The 13404-nt window shown below is 59.2% G+C and overlaps 2 protein-coding genes across 2 annotated transcripts; both read left to right on the top strand.

Moving 5' to 3' along the window:
• Positions 1–990: 990 nt before the first annotated feature.
• LSCM1_01792 (uncharacterized protein) lies at positions 991–1830 on the top strand (the record flags this gene model as incomplete). Its single annotated transcript, XM_067319392.1, has 1 exon — positions 991–1830. The coding sequence occupies one exon, from the start codon at positions 991–993 to the stop codon at positions 1828–1830; it is 840 nt and encodes a 279-aa protein (XP_067175941.1).
• Positions 1831–3667: 1837 nt separating this feature from the next.
• LSCM1_01791 (uncharacterized protein) lies at positions 3668–13300 on the top strand (the record flags this gene model as incomplete). The annotated part of the gene is made up of 1 exon (XM_067319391.1): positions 3668–13300. The coding sequence occupies one exon, from the start codon at positions 3668–3670 to the stop codon at positions 13298–13300; it is 9633 nt and encodes a 3210-aa protein (XP_067175940.1).
• Positions 13301–13404: the final 104 nt, after the last annotated feature.

Genomic DNA, 13404 nt, shown 5'->3' with positions numbered 1-13404 from the left:
TCTCCGGCCTGTATGACGATGTCTCGTGCTCTCTTACCGGACACAAAGAATTACACACATACACACACATACATATATATATATATGCAGAGTTTATGTGTTTCTCCCTCTCTCTGTGTGTTTTTGTGTTCGTTGCGCTGTTTTTCATCACGTAAAGAGATCGACTTAACTTCTCCTGTTTACACACTCACGCACGCGTAAAAAAAAAACGATGGATCGGAGCTCCATCGAGGCAGAGCTTTTGGGGTAACAGAACGCTTTCCACCACGACACGGGGGTGGAGAGAGGAGGTCGCCGGTGCGGCTCAGCCTTGACCCTCCGAGTCTATCTCGGGCATCGCCTCGTCGATGTAATCATACCGGGATGGGGATAAGAACATAGTGGTATTCGTTGCGGCGATGAGGCGGCGAGCTGCTAACGCGCTCATGGCTAGTCCTGCAGCGTAGCCCTTTGCCCTCTACCGACCTTCACGCGGTTGAGCAGATGGTGAGGAGCTGTGGAGCTGTGGACGAGACTGTCACACAAAGACGCTCCTCAAAGCCTTTTTTCCTTCATCTTTGAGAGGCATGAGCACCGAGAGCACTGTGCGTGGCTGCCTGAAAACATCACTGGCGCGTGGATCCCAGCTCTGCCTCTTCCACTGGAACGATTCGGCAAGAAAGGCTGCATTTCGATGCGCCCTCGAGGGCTCCTTCGCCCCCATCCCCCCTTCCCCCTCCACACACACACATACACACACACTCCTCTTTTTCTTTCTCTCGCGGCAACCCTTCGCTTCCCTACCTTTGCCATCCCCCTTCACGCCGGCCCTCTGAAAACGGCGAGCAGCATTCACACGCACGCACCACCGGTCTTCCCAGCAGCATTTCCTCTTCCGTCTGCGGAAAAAGTCCCCTGCGCTGCCGGGAACGTATACGCTGTACACAGCGCCTGAAATTCTGTTCTCTGAACTCGGGTGTAGGCATCTCGCTGGTGGGCGGCGACGTCAGCATGAGTGAAGAGGTCGACTTCTGGTCTGCCACGATCGCGGCGTATCAGCCACTGCAGCTCAAGTCTCCGGAGCTGACCCCAAAGCTGCTGAAGAGGCCCCCGTTTCGTTTTATCCACGACATCATTAGTAGCATTGATGCGCGATTTGCGGTGTACAATCATGTCATCCCTGCCGAGCTGCGCAACTCGGCTCAGGTGGACACCAAAGAGAAGAAGATCGAATACCTCACCCTCCTCATCAGGTACATCAACACGCTGATGCGTGTAGAGCTGGACGTGAACCCCAAGAAAATTGTGTCAGGTCACGAGCCCGAGAAGACGAACATCTTCCTTCAATATGCGGCAGCTGCGGTTGGCTACGCACAGCAGGAGAAGGGTGCTCGTGCTACCTCGGCTGCAACACAGGCGAGGGTGGCCTCGCCCTCCAGCTCTCCCCCGAAGCTCGCAGCGCCGTCGTCAACGCGCCCGTCTGAAGGGCCCTTGGCCCTTTCGCCAGCGAGCGGCCTCTGTCGAAAAAAGCGGAACCCGATGGACTGCGCGGCCCGCCGATGCTCCCACGTATCTGCGCTCGATGAGGCAGCAAAGTTTAACCGAAAGCTCAGCGGCTACTCGCTCAACTTGAGCCTCGATGAGGAGCGCGACGTGCGAACAGAGGGCCAAAGCATCGTCCGAATGTGGAAAGCACTCTCGAACCCGCAGGTGGAGACGGAGCCCTCGCGCATGCCGCAAGAAGCGCTCGAGACGGCGATCAAGCGGCAGATTGAAACGATCAAGATGATGCAGGAGCTGCTGAGCGAGAATGACCGCGTCATAGACAAATTAGAATCGCTTGTAACCTGAATGGACCTCAGAGCGTATTCACGGAGGGTGGGCGCGTGCGTGGAAATAGGGACTGGGAAGCGCTCAGTGTCTTGTGCACCGTAACGTGCGGATCAGGATGAACTGGGGTTCCTGAAGCGCTGGCGCGGCTGTAAAAGAACTCGGCAGCTCCGTGATCTCTCTCCAACTTTGTGCGTTGCGAATTCTCTTTCTCTCCTTCTCTTTTTTGCCTTGCTGCCTCTTCTCACGATTGAACATGCCTCAAAGGCGGTGCCTGTTGCCCTCAGTATGAGGCCCCATTGCACCACGAATCTTGCTCTCTCTCGCTCTCTCCGACTTGCGTTCTGCTCCTCGTTGGTGGCACATGCCTGCTCCTCTCTCTCGCTATATGCCGCCACCTCCCTCATTTTCTGAAGTGCCGCAGGTGTGTGTCGCCAACCATTCGACCCATACATACAGGCGCGCGCGCACGCACACGCACATGCATGTATATATATATACATATAATATACACCCAAGTATGACCATCAATGCTGCAGTGCTTTTGGGTTACTCTCCCTTCGGCAAAGGGAGGAAGAGGCCTCGGGGAGGGGCGGCTGACACCTTTTAAAACCGCATTGCCGACGATCTCCTCTCTTCCGTCTCTCTACACATCTTTTTATTTTAGCTCGTCAAATGATGCGCACGGAGCTGCGCGGAAGAGAGGACGCTGCTCTCCACGCCCCCACCCACGTATCGGTCGTCCTCCTTCCCCTCTTCCGTGCTTCGTGCCTTGGCACTGTCGAGTCGCACCCTTGTTTTTTTTTTGCATGTGCTCGGCTTTTTTTTCGTTGTACAGTCTTGCGTCTCCATGCCCGTCATGGAAGATAAGGATGACCCACCTCGTATGCGGGAGGTGAGGGGAGAGTGATGGAGAGAGAGAGAGGCTACACTACTCTGTTTCTGTGACAGCCCGCCACTAACGTCGCCTCCTGGACTCGCTACAGGGTGGAGGGTCATGAGATCAGCGGAGCCAACGGGCCTCGCACTCGTTTGAAACAAAAACAACGCACAAATGTTAGGGAAGCTGCCACTGAACACATCCTTCCTTCTTTTGCCGCACGAGAGCCGAGAGCGGCGATAGCGTGCTCAATAGAGCAAGGGCGGCGGGCGTACACGCCGACGCCACCACGGCGAGCAACCTTTTTCACTTCATAGGCTTAAGAGCCTCTTTCCCCTATTCCCTTCCCCCAGGCAGACTGCTTCTACTTACATCTCCACCCACCCTTCTTGCTGAACGCGTCTTTTCGACCCCCTCCCCACCTACAGGGCCACACCGCATAGCTTTCTCACATAAACGTGTTTTTTTGTTTCGCACACCGGAGAAGGGTGCATCCCTCTCCCCTCTCGTAACGCGTCAGTCTGCACACACACCTTCGTTTCTGTGTGTGTGTGTGTGTGTGTGATCTGCTGCTGCCTTCTGCTCACGTGTTTGTTCACTTTGGTCCCGCATAGAGTGCCGGTAGGATCTCAAGGCGCTGGCGAGGCAGGAGCTTCGTCTCCTCCTATCACGTCTCGAATCAGAGACCACCGACATGAGCTGCAAAGGAATGCTTTCGGGCAGCGCCGAACAAGCTCTGTGAACTATTTCGAGACTCCAGTACCGTTCTGTCTCCCTCCCCCTTCTGTATCTGCTGCTACTGCTGTGGCGGCGGCGGTGGTGGTAGTTACCCGGCATTCTTTGCTTTTCAGTCCACCTTGATAGTGTGACGCTCGCACGTTTAGCGGTGCTCCCTCCTAAAACTTCCCTTGGGCTCTCTCGTACTCTCTTGCGCTCCCGGTGCCAACAGCACCCACGTTCCGCGGCGCTCGCGACTCAATGGAAACCATCACGGACGACAAGTGCCATGAGCCAGTGCCCGTGCGGCAGCGCACCGAAAACGGTGCCCTGCCCTCTCGGAATAGCATCAGGAGCGACGGCCCGGGCATCCGTGACGAGCTGGCTGGTATTGGTGAGCAGATCAAGGCGCTGCAGCTGCAGCTGAGCAGCAACCTCTCTCCCGAAACAACGGTGTCGGAGGCCGTTGCGCAGACGCTGTGGGACTTGCTTTGGAGGCTCCGCACGTTTCTCTTCCTCGCCTCTCCGTCTGCGGCGCATCAGTGGGGGGTCGGCGGCCCAGTTTTTAAGGTGTATTATTGTCGAAATTACGGCAAGGATGCGGCGCATGTCGGCATCGCTCTTCGCCTGTATGTGGTCCTCTTACGCCTCACTGTCGTCTGCCCAGCCGCTGCGCTACACGGGTGTCTAACGCTGTTTGGTGTACTCGCCGTACTAAACGACCCGCGGCTGAGGTCGTGGAAGGACACGTCTGAGCGGCTTCTGGAGGGCCTCTTTTTCGTGTCGCGCGCACTGCACAGCACGGAGAGCGGTGTCCTTGTTCAGCTCACCAACGTCTTATTCGAGCTTCTCTCGGAGGTTACGGCGCACTTTAACGGCTCTTCGGTGGAGACAGAAAGTGCACTATTCCTCCGACTTTCCGTTCAACCTTCAGCGACGCTGTTGTCGCAGACGGGTGGTTTATGGTCATCAGTAGCTGCTACAGCTTTTGAACTGAACGCGGCGAGTAGAGCGCAGTTCCTGCAGGAGGTGTTCTCCACCTGCACCTGCGTTGAGACTCTCTATGAGGCGCGCTGCATTCAGGCGTGCCTACTGCGTCTAGTCTTGCGGCTTAGCGAGGAGCGACTGCTTCCGTCACTCTCCCCTGACCGCATCGGGCTCCTGTGCGACGTTGCCTGCCATCTCGTGTCCAGTGCCGTCCCCGGCGCTGAGGGTGGCGTAGTGAATCTTGTGCAGCACGGCACGGCTTGGCACACCCTTCACCACTTTGCGGTAGTGGATTGCCGCCTTCTTCCGCACCTTCAGGGGCCTCTAATCTTGTCTCTTTTGGTCACTCAGTGGAGCCGCCGAGGCGCACAGGCGTGCCCATCTATTTACGGCATAACAGTTGCGGAAAAGGCGCTGTTGGACTGGTGTCAGCACCTCACCACGCCGGAGCTCGACTCCCTTGTAGCCGCGGCGCACCACCGCGGCGGGGCGGGACCTGACGGTCGAGGCACTATGACAGCGTGTCTCGCGCAGATGTGGGCAGTAGCGGTGCACTGGTGCGGGGAGCTGTACGCTAATCCTGGTAAGATTGGGGACGATGCCGTTACGAATACCGGCGGTGGCACACCGCGCCTTATTTCAGCCATGGCCACGCTGCGGCAATGGGTACGGCTATGTGAGAGAGTCTTTCGCAGCACAGTGGCGCAGACGAGCGCATGCAGAGGACTAGCGCACATGGGCGAAGAAACGCTGCTTGCTGCGCACAATCACCATCTGCAGCTTCTCGTGAGTCAGCTTCCTCTTTCGTCATTCACCGCCTCTCTGCTGTGCACGCAGCTGCCATCGTGTGCAGTGGAGGCGGAGCTGGCCTTCTTACCGACTCGAGTACTTTCGTTCTTTCGCGCAGGTGCACTGACGGCTTGTGTGTCGAACGTGGTGGACCGTGCGAAGAACTGTATCAGCGTCTCGGCCTACCGTTTACTTGAGGCTAACGCACTTGCCGTCCAGGCACGTCTCCAGGTGTCGTCGGCGGTCGCCCGATGCGACGCAGGAGCGTTTCAGCACTCCCTGTCCGAAACGCTCCAAGTGATGCGACACCACGAGTCGCCGTCGTACAGCCTCCTCGTGCAAGCCATCATTGTACTGGTGCACGCTTTTCCGGTGGACTCGGGCAATGGGGAGGCCTACAAATCAGAGGTTGTGGCGCGTGTCGTCCAGGAGCTTGAGAATATTATCTCCTCTCGATATAACGGTGCCTACGCCGCTCTCGAAGTTGCTGCACCACTGTGGTACATGCTGGATCGAGAAATCGCAGCGAGCCTGTTTCGCGCTGGCTCAGGACTTGGATGGAGCCGGCGGCTTCTGTCGCTGCCACCTCAGATCTCGGCCTCGGCGAAAACGGTGGCATCGTTTTTGTGTCGAGTAGGGGGCCTCGCTGAAGCGCTTGAGGACACGCTGACGAAGATAGTGCTGCGAGATTGCTTACAGGCACCGCGATCGACCTCGCACTCGCCCCTCTCTGGAGCGCTTTCGGGAGCCGCCGCTGAGAGTGGTGAGGGGCTGACACGTCAGCGACGCGCGTACGAGTCTATCACGAGCCATTTTCCTGTTGTTGTGCAGCTACTTCAGACGCTAAGCACACTTCTATCAGTGCAGCGTGACGCACAGTGGTGGCGCGGTGTCACTGTCGGCAAAGGTGTGGCGTGTGGTGAGACAGACTGGGCCTCAGTTGCTGTGAGAAGCCTGCTTCGCCATGCTACCAGCATCCTCATACGGTTGCTGGATGTCAAGTACTGGTGCGTCGCCCTTGTGCGTCTTGACACAGGCAAGGCGCCGAACAATGCCTCGTCTGATGTGACACCCATCTGTAAGCAGATCGGCGCTACAAATGAGCCTGTGGCCCAGAATCTGCTGGTGGTGGACGTGGACGACGACGACGATAGCGCTGACGAGTGTGCAGTGAACGAGGAAGTGAGGAAGGCGCCTCGGCAGAGGCCCGCAACAGCGCGCAGCGCTGCCCTTAACTCGAAAACAGGAAAGCCCTCAGCAAAACCTCTTGGGGACGGAGCGCCGCAGAAGTGCAGCCAATCACAGCAGTCAACCCCAAAGGCGCAGCAGCTGGAGAAGATTGTGCAGCTGAACAGGACTCAGCTCTTGCCTGCTCTTCTCGGTTTCATTCGGCACTTCGAGTGGGAAGCAAAGGAGAGAGGCGCCATCTTGGACGCCGGTGAAGCTGAGCACAGTGATGTTCGTGCGTGTGATCAATCGGCAAGTAGCCTACACGGCCATGCCGACGCGTTTAAGTGCGCGGCCGTTTCTTTGGCACATGCCTCCCTTGCTCTGTCTCCTCCTTTCGTGGCGAACGATGTAAGGGCGCTATTCAACCTTGCCTCAGTGAGCGCATACAATCTCGGGAACGATAGCTGCTACTGCGCACTACGCGAACTGCTGCTGTGGTGCCACGATTGGGCGGATCTGGAGCGTGAGGTAGGCAGCTCTGCATTACCGCCGCTGCTCCTAGTGCGGCTCTCTGGGGCTGAGCGACTCTTATCAGCCCTATTCGCAGCGAGGCGAGATGGCAACACGGCATACATCGCCGAAGCCAGCACCCAGGTGCTTCGGCTGCTGTGGTTTGGTCGACGCTTTTTCCACCGGCCAGCGGATGCCCCGTCGACCACCTCTGACGCGCCGGACAGCGAGAGGCGACTTTCCCTCACCGATACGTCCATGGCGGTACAGGAAGAGTGCATGGCCGCCTCTGAACGGGTGACGGAGGAGGGGCGCCTGTGGTTGTCTCTCTGCTTTGACCTCTACGTGGTCTATCACGGTGTGCGCTCTCTTCACAACGACACCGCTTTGGCTGTCATGGGCCTCTGCGTCGAGACGGCACGCGGTGTGATGGCGCTGTTCGCGTGGTCTGCCACGGATCTGCTGCGCTTCCGCGAGCGGCCATTTGTGTTTTCTTCGTTTTTTAAGGCGCTTGTTGACAAGGAAGATCGTGACATGAAGGTTGTCTTGACGTCGTCGTTGGATGTGCTGGGGCGTTATGTCATCGCGCCAGGTGCAGAGCAGATCTCTGGCGGAACAACAGCGTCCACAGCCACAGTCGTCGCCGTGGACAGCGGCGACCACGTCACACGAGCGAAACTGAGGCACCTCATGGATCAGGAAAAGATCGCTCAGTGGCGAACTGCGGCGGGGGCGCTGGCGTTCGTACTCTACGAGTGTGGTGGCAAGCCGGTCGCGAAGCGAATGCAGCACCTCGCAGAGGTAGCGAGGTACATCCAGAAGGGCATCGAAGACGTCCCGGCGATGGCGCGGTCCACAATCCATTTCGTTGCCTTTCACATTCTCTCCCTTGAGGCTGATGCTCAGATGCTCGCGCACGACCGGCGGTGTCGCAGTGGGCGAGATCAACGGCGCTGCTTGAGTCGGGCAGGAGGCCTGCACGACCCTCTTGGTATTCTGGGAGGGACAGTAAATGGCCTCTTCAGCTGCGACAGGTCGGCCATAGACGAATGTGCCGAGGAGGGCGTCAAGGACGCCTGCGCATCGCCTTCCCGGCACACGGTCGCCAGCGAGCTGCAGGCCGCAGAGGAAGGGGAAGGTGGCGCGTCGTTCACCAAAGAGGTACTCGATGACATTGCGTTTTCAGTATTTGAGCGAGCGCTGGAGCAACTTGTGACGCTGGGCGAGGCGGCCGAGACGGTGGCGGGGGTGGAGAGCTCCCTGCGAAAGCCGGTGGTGCGCGCAGTGGCGGCGGAAGAGCTTCGGAAGCACATGTTTGCCGTGCTCGATGCCGTCTACAAGGCCGTTCGCATCGAGCCTGCGGCCGCGTACCGCCACGAAAGGGCTGGCGCAGCCGACGAGGAGGAGACGAGCGTCGCACCTCCCGGGTCACTTCGGACGCGGCGCCGGTGGCTGCTGGGCTTAGCATCTTTTATTCGCTTTATGGGCCCGCAGACGACCCCGATCGCTCTCATGTTACCGACGCTACTAGATCAGTGTGCCTGCTTTCCCAGCCTACTCCCAGCTGTGTGCATTGTGTGGAGAGAGCTGGTCTTTGCCTGCACAGACGAGTACCTCGCGGAGTCGGCTGCTGCGATTGTGCTGAGTCTCGTGAGCCTCGAGCAGCACGCTGCGCTTGAGAGTGAGTCTAAAGTGCTCTTGCTGAGCGCCCTGCGCCATCTGTACACCCGCACTGCAGATGCGGCCTTTTGGGACTCGTACCGGGTCGTCTTGGGGACGTTCAGCGAGTTGGTCCGTGTCACGCTGCATTGTCGACACCCCGTCGGCAGCGAAGCCGTGGAAGGATCGCAGGCGGTAGACCGAGACACCGCACACGTCCTCCTCGTTGGGTTCGCTTCTGTCATGCGATCTGGCTCGCTGCAGTCGAGCACCGTGTTTGTCCGTGCGTTTTACCAGTACCTCGGTGCTGCAGATGAAGCGACGCGCCGACAGCTCTCGCACGCGGCTGCGGCCTACCCAGAGGTGCTGCACACACTGCTGCGATGCACAGAGATCGATTCTGAGAGCGCTCTGTACGCCATGCGGTGCATCAGCATTCTCGGTGCCGTCGCTTTGCCGAGCGCGGCAGGGCTGACGGACGCGCGATGTGCCACGAAGAGCCCCGACGTCCCGCGGCGAACGTCGGCGACCGTATCCTCGGTGTCTGGCTTCGATGCCTGGAACCGGATGACGTGGGCGCATCCGTATTACCTTGATGCGGAGACGGTGCTGAACTGGCGCAAGTTCTCGTTTACGCTGCTCAAGGAGTACTTCCCGCGGGTGTTCGCCAGCACCGCAGACCCGGCGCTGCACAATTGCATCGCGTTCGCGGTGCAGGAGCTGATTCGCGCCTCGACACGGCAGGAGCGCCTTCAGCACAAGGGTGTGGAGCTGCGGCGAGAAGACGTGGTGCACGTGGACGAGCTTGAACGATACCTGTGGTGGGCGCGGCTGACCCCGCACGTGAAGCAGCTGCTGGGCGGGTTCACCACAACACGGTACTCGCTAACGGTGAACTGGCAGACGCGCCTACGAACTCCTGAATACACGCCGTCGCTGGCGTACCGGCGCTGGCTCTTCGCCGTTTTTAACCATCTGGTGACGTGTTGCGAGGGCTGGGTTGCCGAAATGGTTCAACCGCTGCGTAACGTCGCCAAGAAGAATGCCGCTCTTGTTCTCTACTTGCTGCCTTATCTGGTGGTGCACGTTCTGGAAGCTGGTAGGGCGGAGGATGTCCAGTATCTCGAGTGTGAGGTGAAAGCGGTGCTTGAGGCGGCCGCCGGGGGGCCGAACATCCCTGTCATGTCGCTGCGATCGCAGAGCATCTTCGAGACGAGTCCGGAAAGTGACTACGAGAAAGAGCCACGCGAGCACTCTCACACCGTCCTCACTGTTCTGGAGGATGTAGAGCAGCTTCGATGGACGCTGCTGCGCAATCGTGGACGCGTCGCTTGCGTTTTCGAGCCGCAAGATCAGACAGAGAGCTTGTGCATCCGCCTGGCTGAGGTGTATGGTGACTTCCTACGCGGTATCCCGTGGTCGCTTCGCTGCCGTGCCGCGCTCCGCATCGGCAGCCACATTCGAGCACTTCGAAGTGTTGAGAGTCAGCGCCGCATTCCTGGTCTGGCCTCTGTCATTGCAGCGGTGCCGCTGCAGCGTATTTTCGCAGCGCTGAACGATCGCGAGTCGTCTCGCTCCATCCACCGAGCCTCACCTGGGCTCTCGCTGGAAGAAACCGCCTTCTCCTTCGAGAACAACGGCGACTGGCTGTCGGCTCTTGGCAGCTCCGAGCTGGTCTTGCAGCATCGCCCCCACAGCGGTCAGCACCAGCTCACGGCGCTGCACTGCATGAATGAACTGGGAGAGCTCTACATGACCTCTCGATACGCGGCCTCCCTCCTAGCCTCCGCATCGTTATCCGATGGCGAGGGGCGCGGGTGCGAGACACCAGAATACGTCTCTGGTGCCGCTTTGAGACAAAGCTTTACCTTTTCTCAGCTACTGAGCGAGCCACCACGAGACGCTGCGTCGTTCGTCGACGCCGCGCAGCTGCGCCACCATGTACATGCATACGCGAACGAGGCGGCATGGCGCCTTGGCCAGTGGGAGGCGCTGTTGCCATCGTGCTTAGCGGATACCACGGCCTCTGCGTTGGCGAGCTCGTCGCTCCTTGCCATGGGGTCTGACGGGGGCCGATCGGTAAGTCTCGCTATGCCCGCCGCACATCTTCACCGAGCCCTGTCGGGAAGCGGTTCCCTCGCCTTTGTGCGTCGCGTAACAGACAGGGAGCGCGCCAAGGTGGTGCCTATGGTTCGCACTCCGTGCCAGGAGGATCTGACCTCGCAGGGCTACACACTTATGCTGCTCCTGCATGCGCTCGGCGACGTGGATGCCGTATCGGAGCTGTGCGCCAAAGCCTTCATCAGGAACGGTAGCGAACGGGGTTGCTCACGTGGCGGCTCGGTCGTGTCCGAGTCGAGTGCGCCCATGATGAGACTGGCGGCCCCACTGCTGCCGTCATCGGTGAAGGAGGAAATCGCGAGCCTCTTGTCAAGACGCGAGTCCTATGTCGAGGACACCATCACCGCGCGGGAGCCGCTGCTTGCGCTTCACCGCCTCATCTACCGCGAGCTGGACATGCCGCAGAAGGTGGCTGAGACGTGGCTGAAGCAATCCGAGCTGCTGCGCAACGGCGGCCTCGGCGAAGCAGCCCTCACCGCAGCTCGCCAAGCGGCTTTCGAGTGCCATGAGCACGTCGCGGAGACCCGTTACTACGTCTTGGTGGCGAATCTGCTACACGATACACAGTCGCCAACGCCAGCAATGGAGTTCGCGCGTGGATGCGTCGCTGACACGCGTATCCCTCCCGCTACGCGCGCGCAGCTGCAGGTACTGCTGACAAACTGGCTGATCGAGACGGGCTCTGAACGGCCGGAGCACATCTTTGCTGAGTACGACAAGGCGCGCGAGCTGGATGCCAAGTCGGAGGTGGTTCATCACCAAATGGCCCTCTTCTACGACCACCTGCACACACTTACCAGCAACGCATGCGAAGGCGCTGCAGCCCAGCTAACGGCAGCCGCGACGTCAGCGACGCCGAGCGGCACCGCGAATGTGCCGACTGCGGCGATGTATAATGTGGCACTGCAACACCAGAAAGAGATGGTCGACTCTATCCAAAGGTACGCTTCGCGCGCTATCATCCACTTCGGCGAGGCTTTGGTGCGCGGCGTCGAGAAGGCATCGGTGTCACTACCCCGCATGCTCACTCTGTGGCTTGACAGCGCCGTGTTTCTTGGCAGCGTGCTCAACACAACAGTCGGCAAGCTGGACAGCACCGCCTTGGCGGCGCTGGGGGAGATGAACAGTCGAATCCGAGAGCTTGTCTTGAGTACCATGCGGCCGGTCATCCCCCCAGCGGTGGTGATGACAGCACTACCTCAGCTTCTTTCCCGCCTCGGGCATCCGGTGACTGCGGTGCGCAACGTCTTGACGGACATTGTGCTGCACCTACTGGCCCACTTTCCTCAGCAATGTCTCTGGCTGGTGCTTCCAATGGCGCTCAGCAAAGAGGGGCCGAGGGAGGTGGTGGAGACGCAGATCATCAAACCATTCGCCGACGATCCCCGCAATGAGCGCGTGCTGCGGCATGCGAAGATCATCTGTGACACACTCTTGACAATCTGCAACTGCTCTGCCAGCCTCTTTCCAAAAGAGAAGGGGCTCACGAATCTCAGCCCTGTACAGAAGGTAACCCCGATGCTCGCCGCGGCCAAGTTCATTGTACCCGTGCTGTCGAACCTAACCCCAAACATACGAGCGAGCGCCAGTGGAGGGGAGGTCTTTCCAACAGCGCCGTACTTTGACCACTTCGACGATCGCGTTGTTGTCATGCGGTCGCTGCAGAGGCCGAAGCGCATTTGGGTGCACACAAACGACGGTCGCGAAATGTCGTTTCTGTGCAAGGCTAAGGATGAGCCTCGCAAGGACATCCGTATGATGGAGGTGGCGGCTCTCATGAACTCTTTTTTCCTCTCCGACCCAGAGGCGAAGCGGAAGCGTTTCTCCTTGCGGCGTTACTCCATCACCGCTCTCAGCGACGACTGCGCCGTAATCGAGTGGCTCAACGATACGACGCCGCTCGCCAAAGTGGCGATGGAGTGCTACGCGCTGGATCGATCCGGCGTGCACATCTCAGCAGTCAAGAAGTGGGTGGCCCTCGTGGACGAGAAGAAGATGACCAAGATGGAGCTTTTCACCAAGTACATTTTGCCCGAAGCCCCTCCTGTGATGCACCAGTGGCTTGACCGGACGTTTGCCAGCAACCAGAGCTGGTACGAGGCACGCACGCTCTTCACGCAGTCCACGGCTCTTTGGAGCATAGCGGGCCACATTGTGGGCCTCGGCGATCGACATGCGGAGAACTTAATGATTGACATGGAGCGTGGCGAGCTGATGCACGTGGATTTCGCGTGCATGTTTGACAAAGGCGAAAAGCTGGAGGTACCGGAGCAGGTGCGCTTCCGACTGACACAGAACCTGACGGACGTGATGGGTGTGCTGGGGGCGTACGGCCCTTTCCAGGCAACGTGCGAGGTGGCACTGAGGTGCGAGATGAAGAACAAAAGTGCCGTCATGTCCATCATCGAAACGCTTCTGCATGAGCCGCTGATCGAGTGGCGGCGGCAGAGCTGCCGCTCGCACTCGTCAAGCGGCCCGAAGCAGCTCATGGAGCGTGTCGCGCGTCGGCTGGATGGGTTTCTCGACTTGTATTCGGTACCGGCTCAGCGCGACACGCTGTCACTGAATGTGGAAAGTCAGGTGGCGAAGCTTATTCACCACTCCTCCGACCTGAACAACCTCTCGCAAATGTACATTTGGTGGATGGCGTGGATCTGACGGCCCTCCCCCCTTCCACCCTCAGAGAGAAGAGAATCTCCGACAGAGGGGCGCGACTGATCGGTGAAGAGGAGCAGAACGGCAGCAGCAGGGAAGGAAAGAGA

The sequence above is a fragment of the Leishmania martiniquensis genome, chromosome 32 (assembly GCF_017916325.1).
Source record: "Leishmania martiniquensis isolate LSCM1 chromosome 32, whole genome shotgun sequence".
NCBI classification, from domain to species: domain Eukaryota; phylum Euglenozoa; class Kinetoplastea; order Trypanosomatida; family Trypanosomatidae; genus Leishmania; species Leishmania martiniquensis.
Note: the sequence above shows the minus strand (reverse complement) of the source record. Positions and strands in the feature narration are given on the sequence as shown.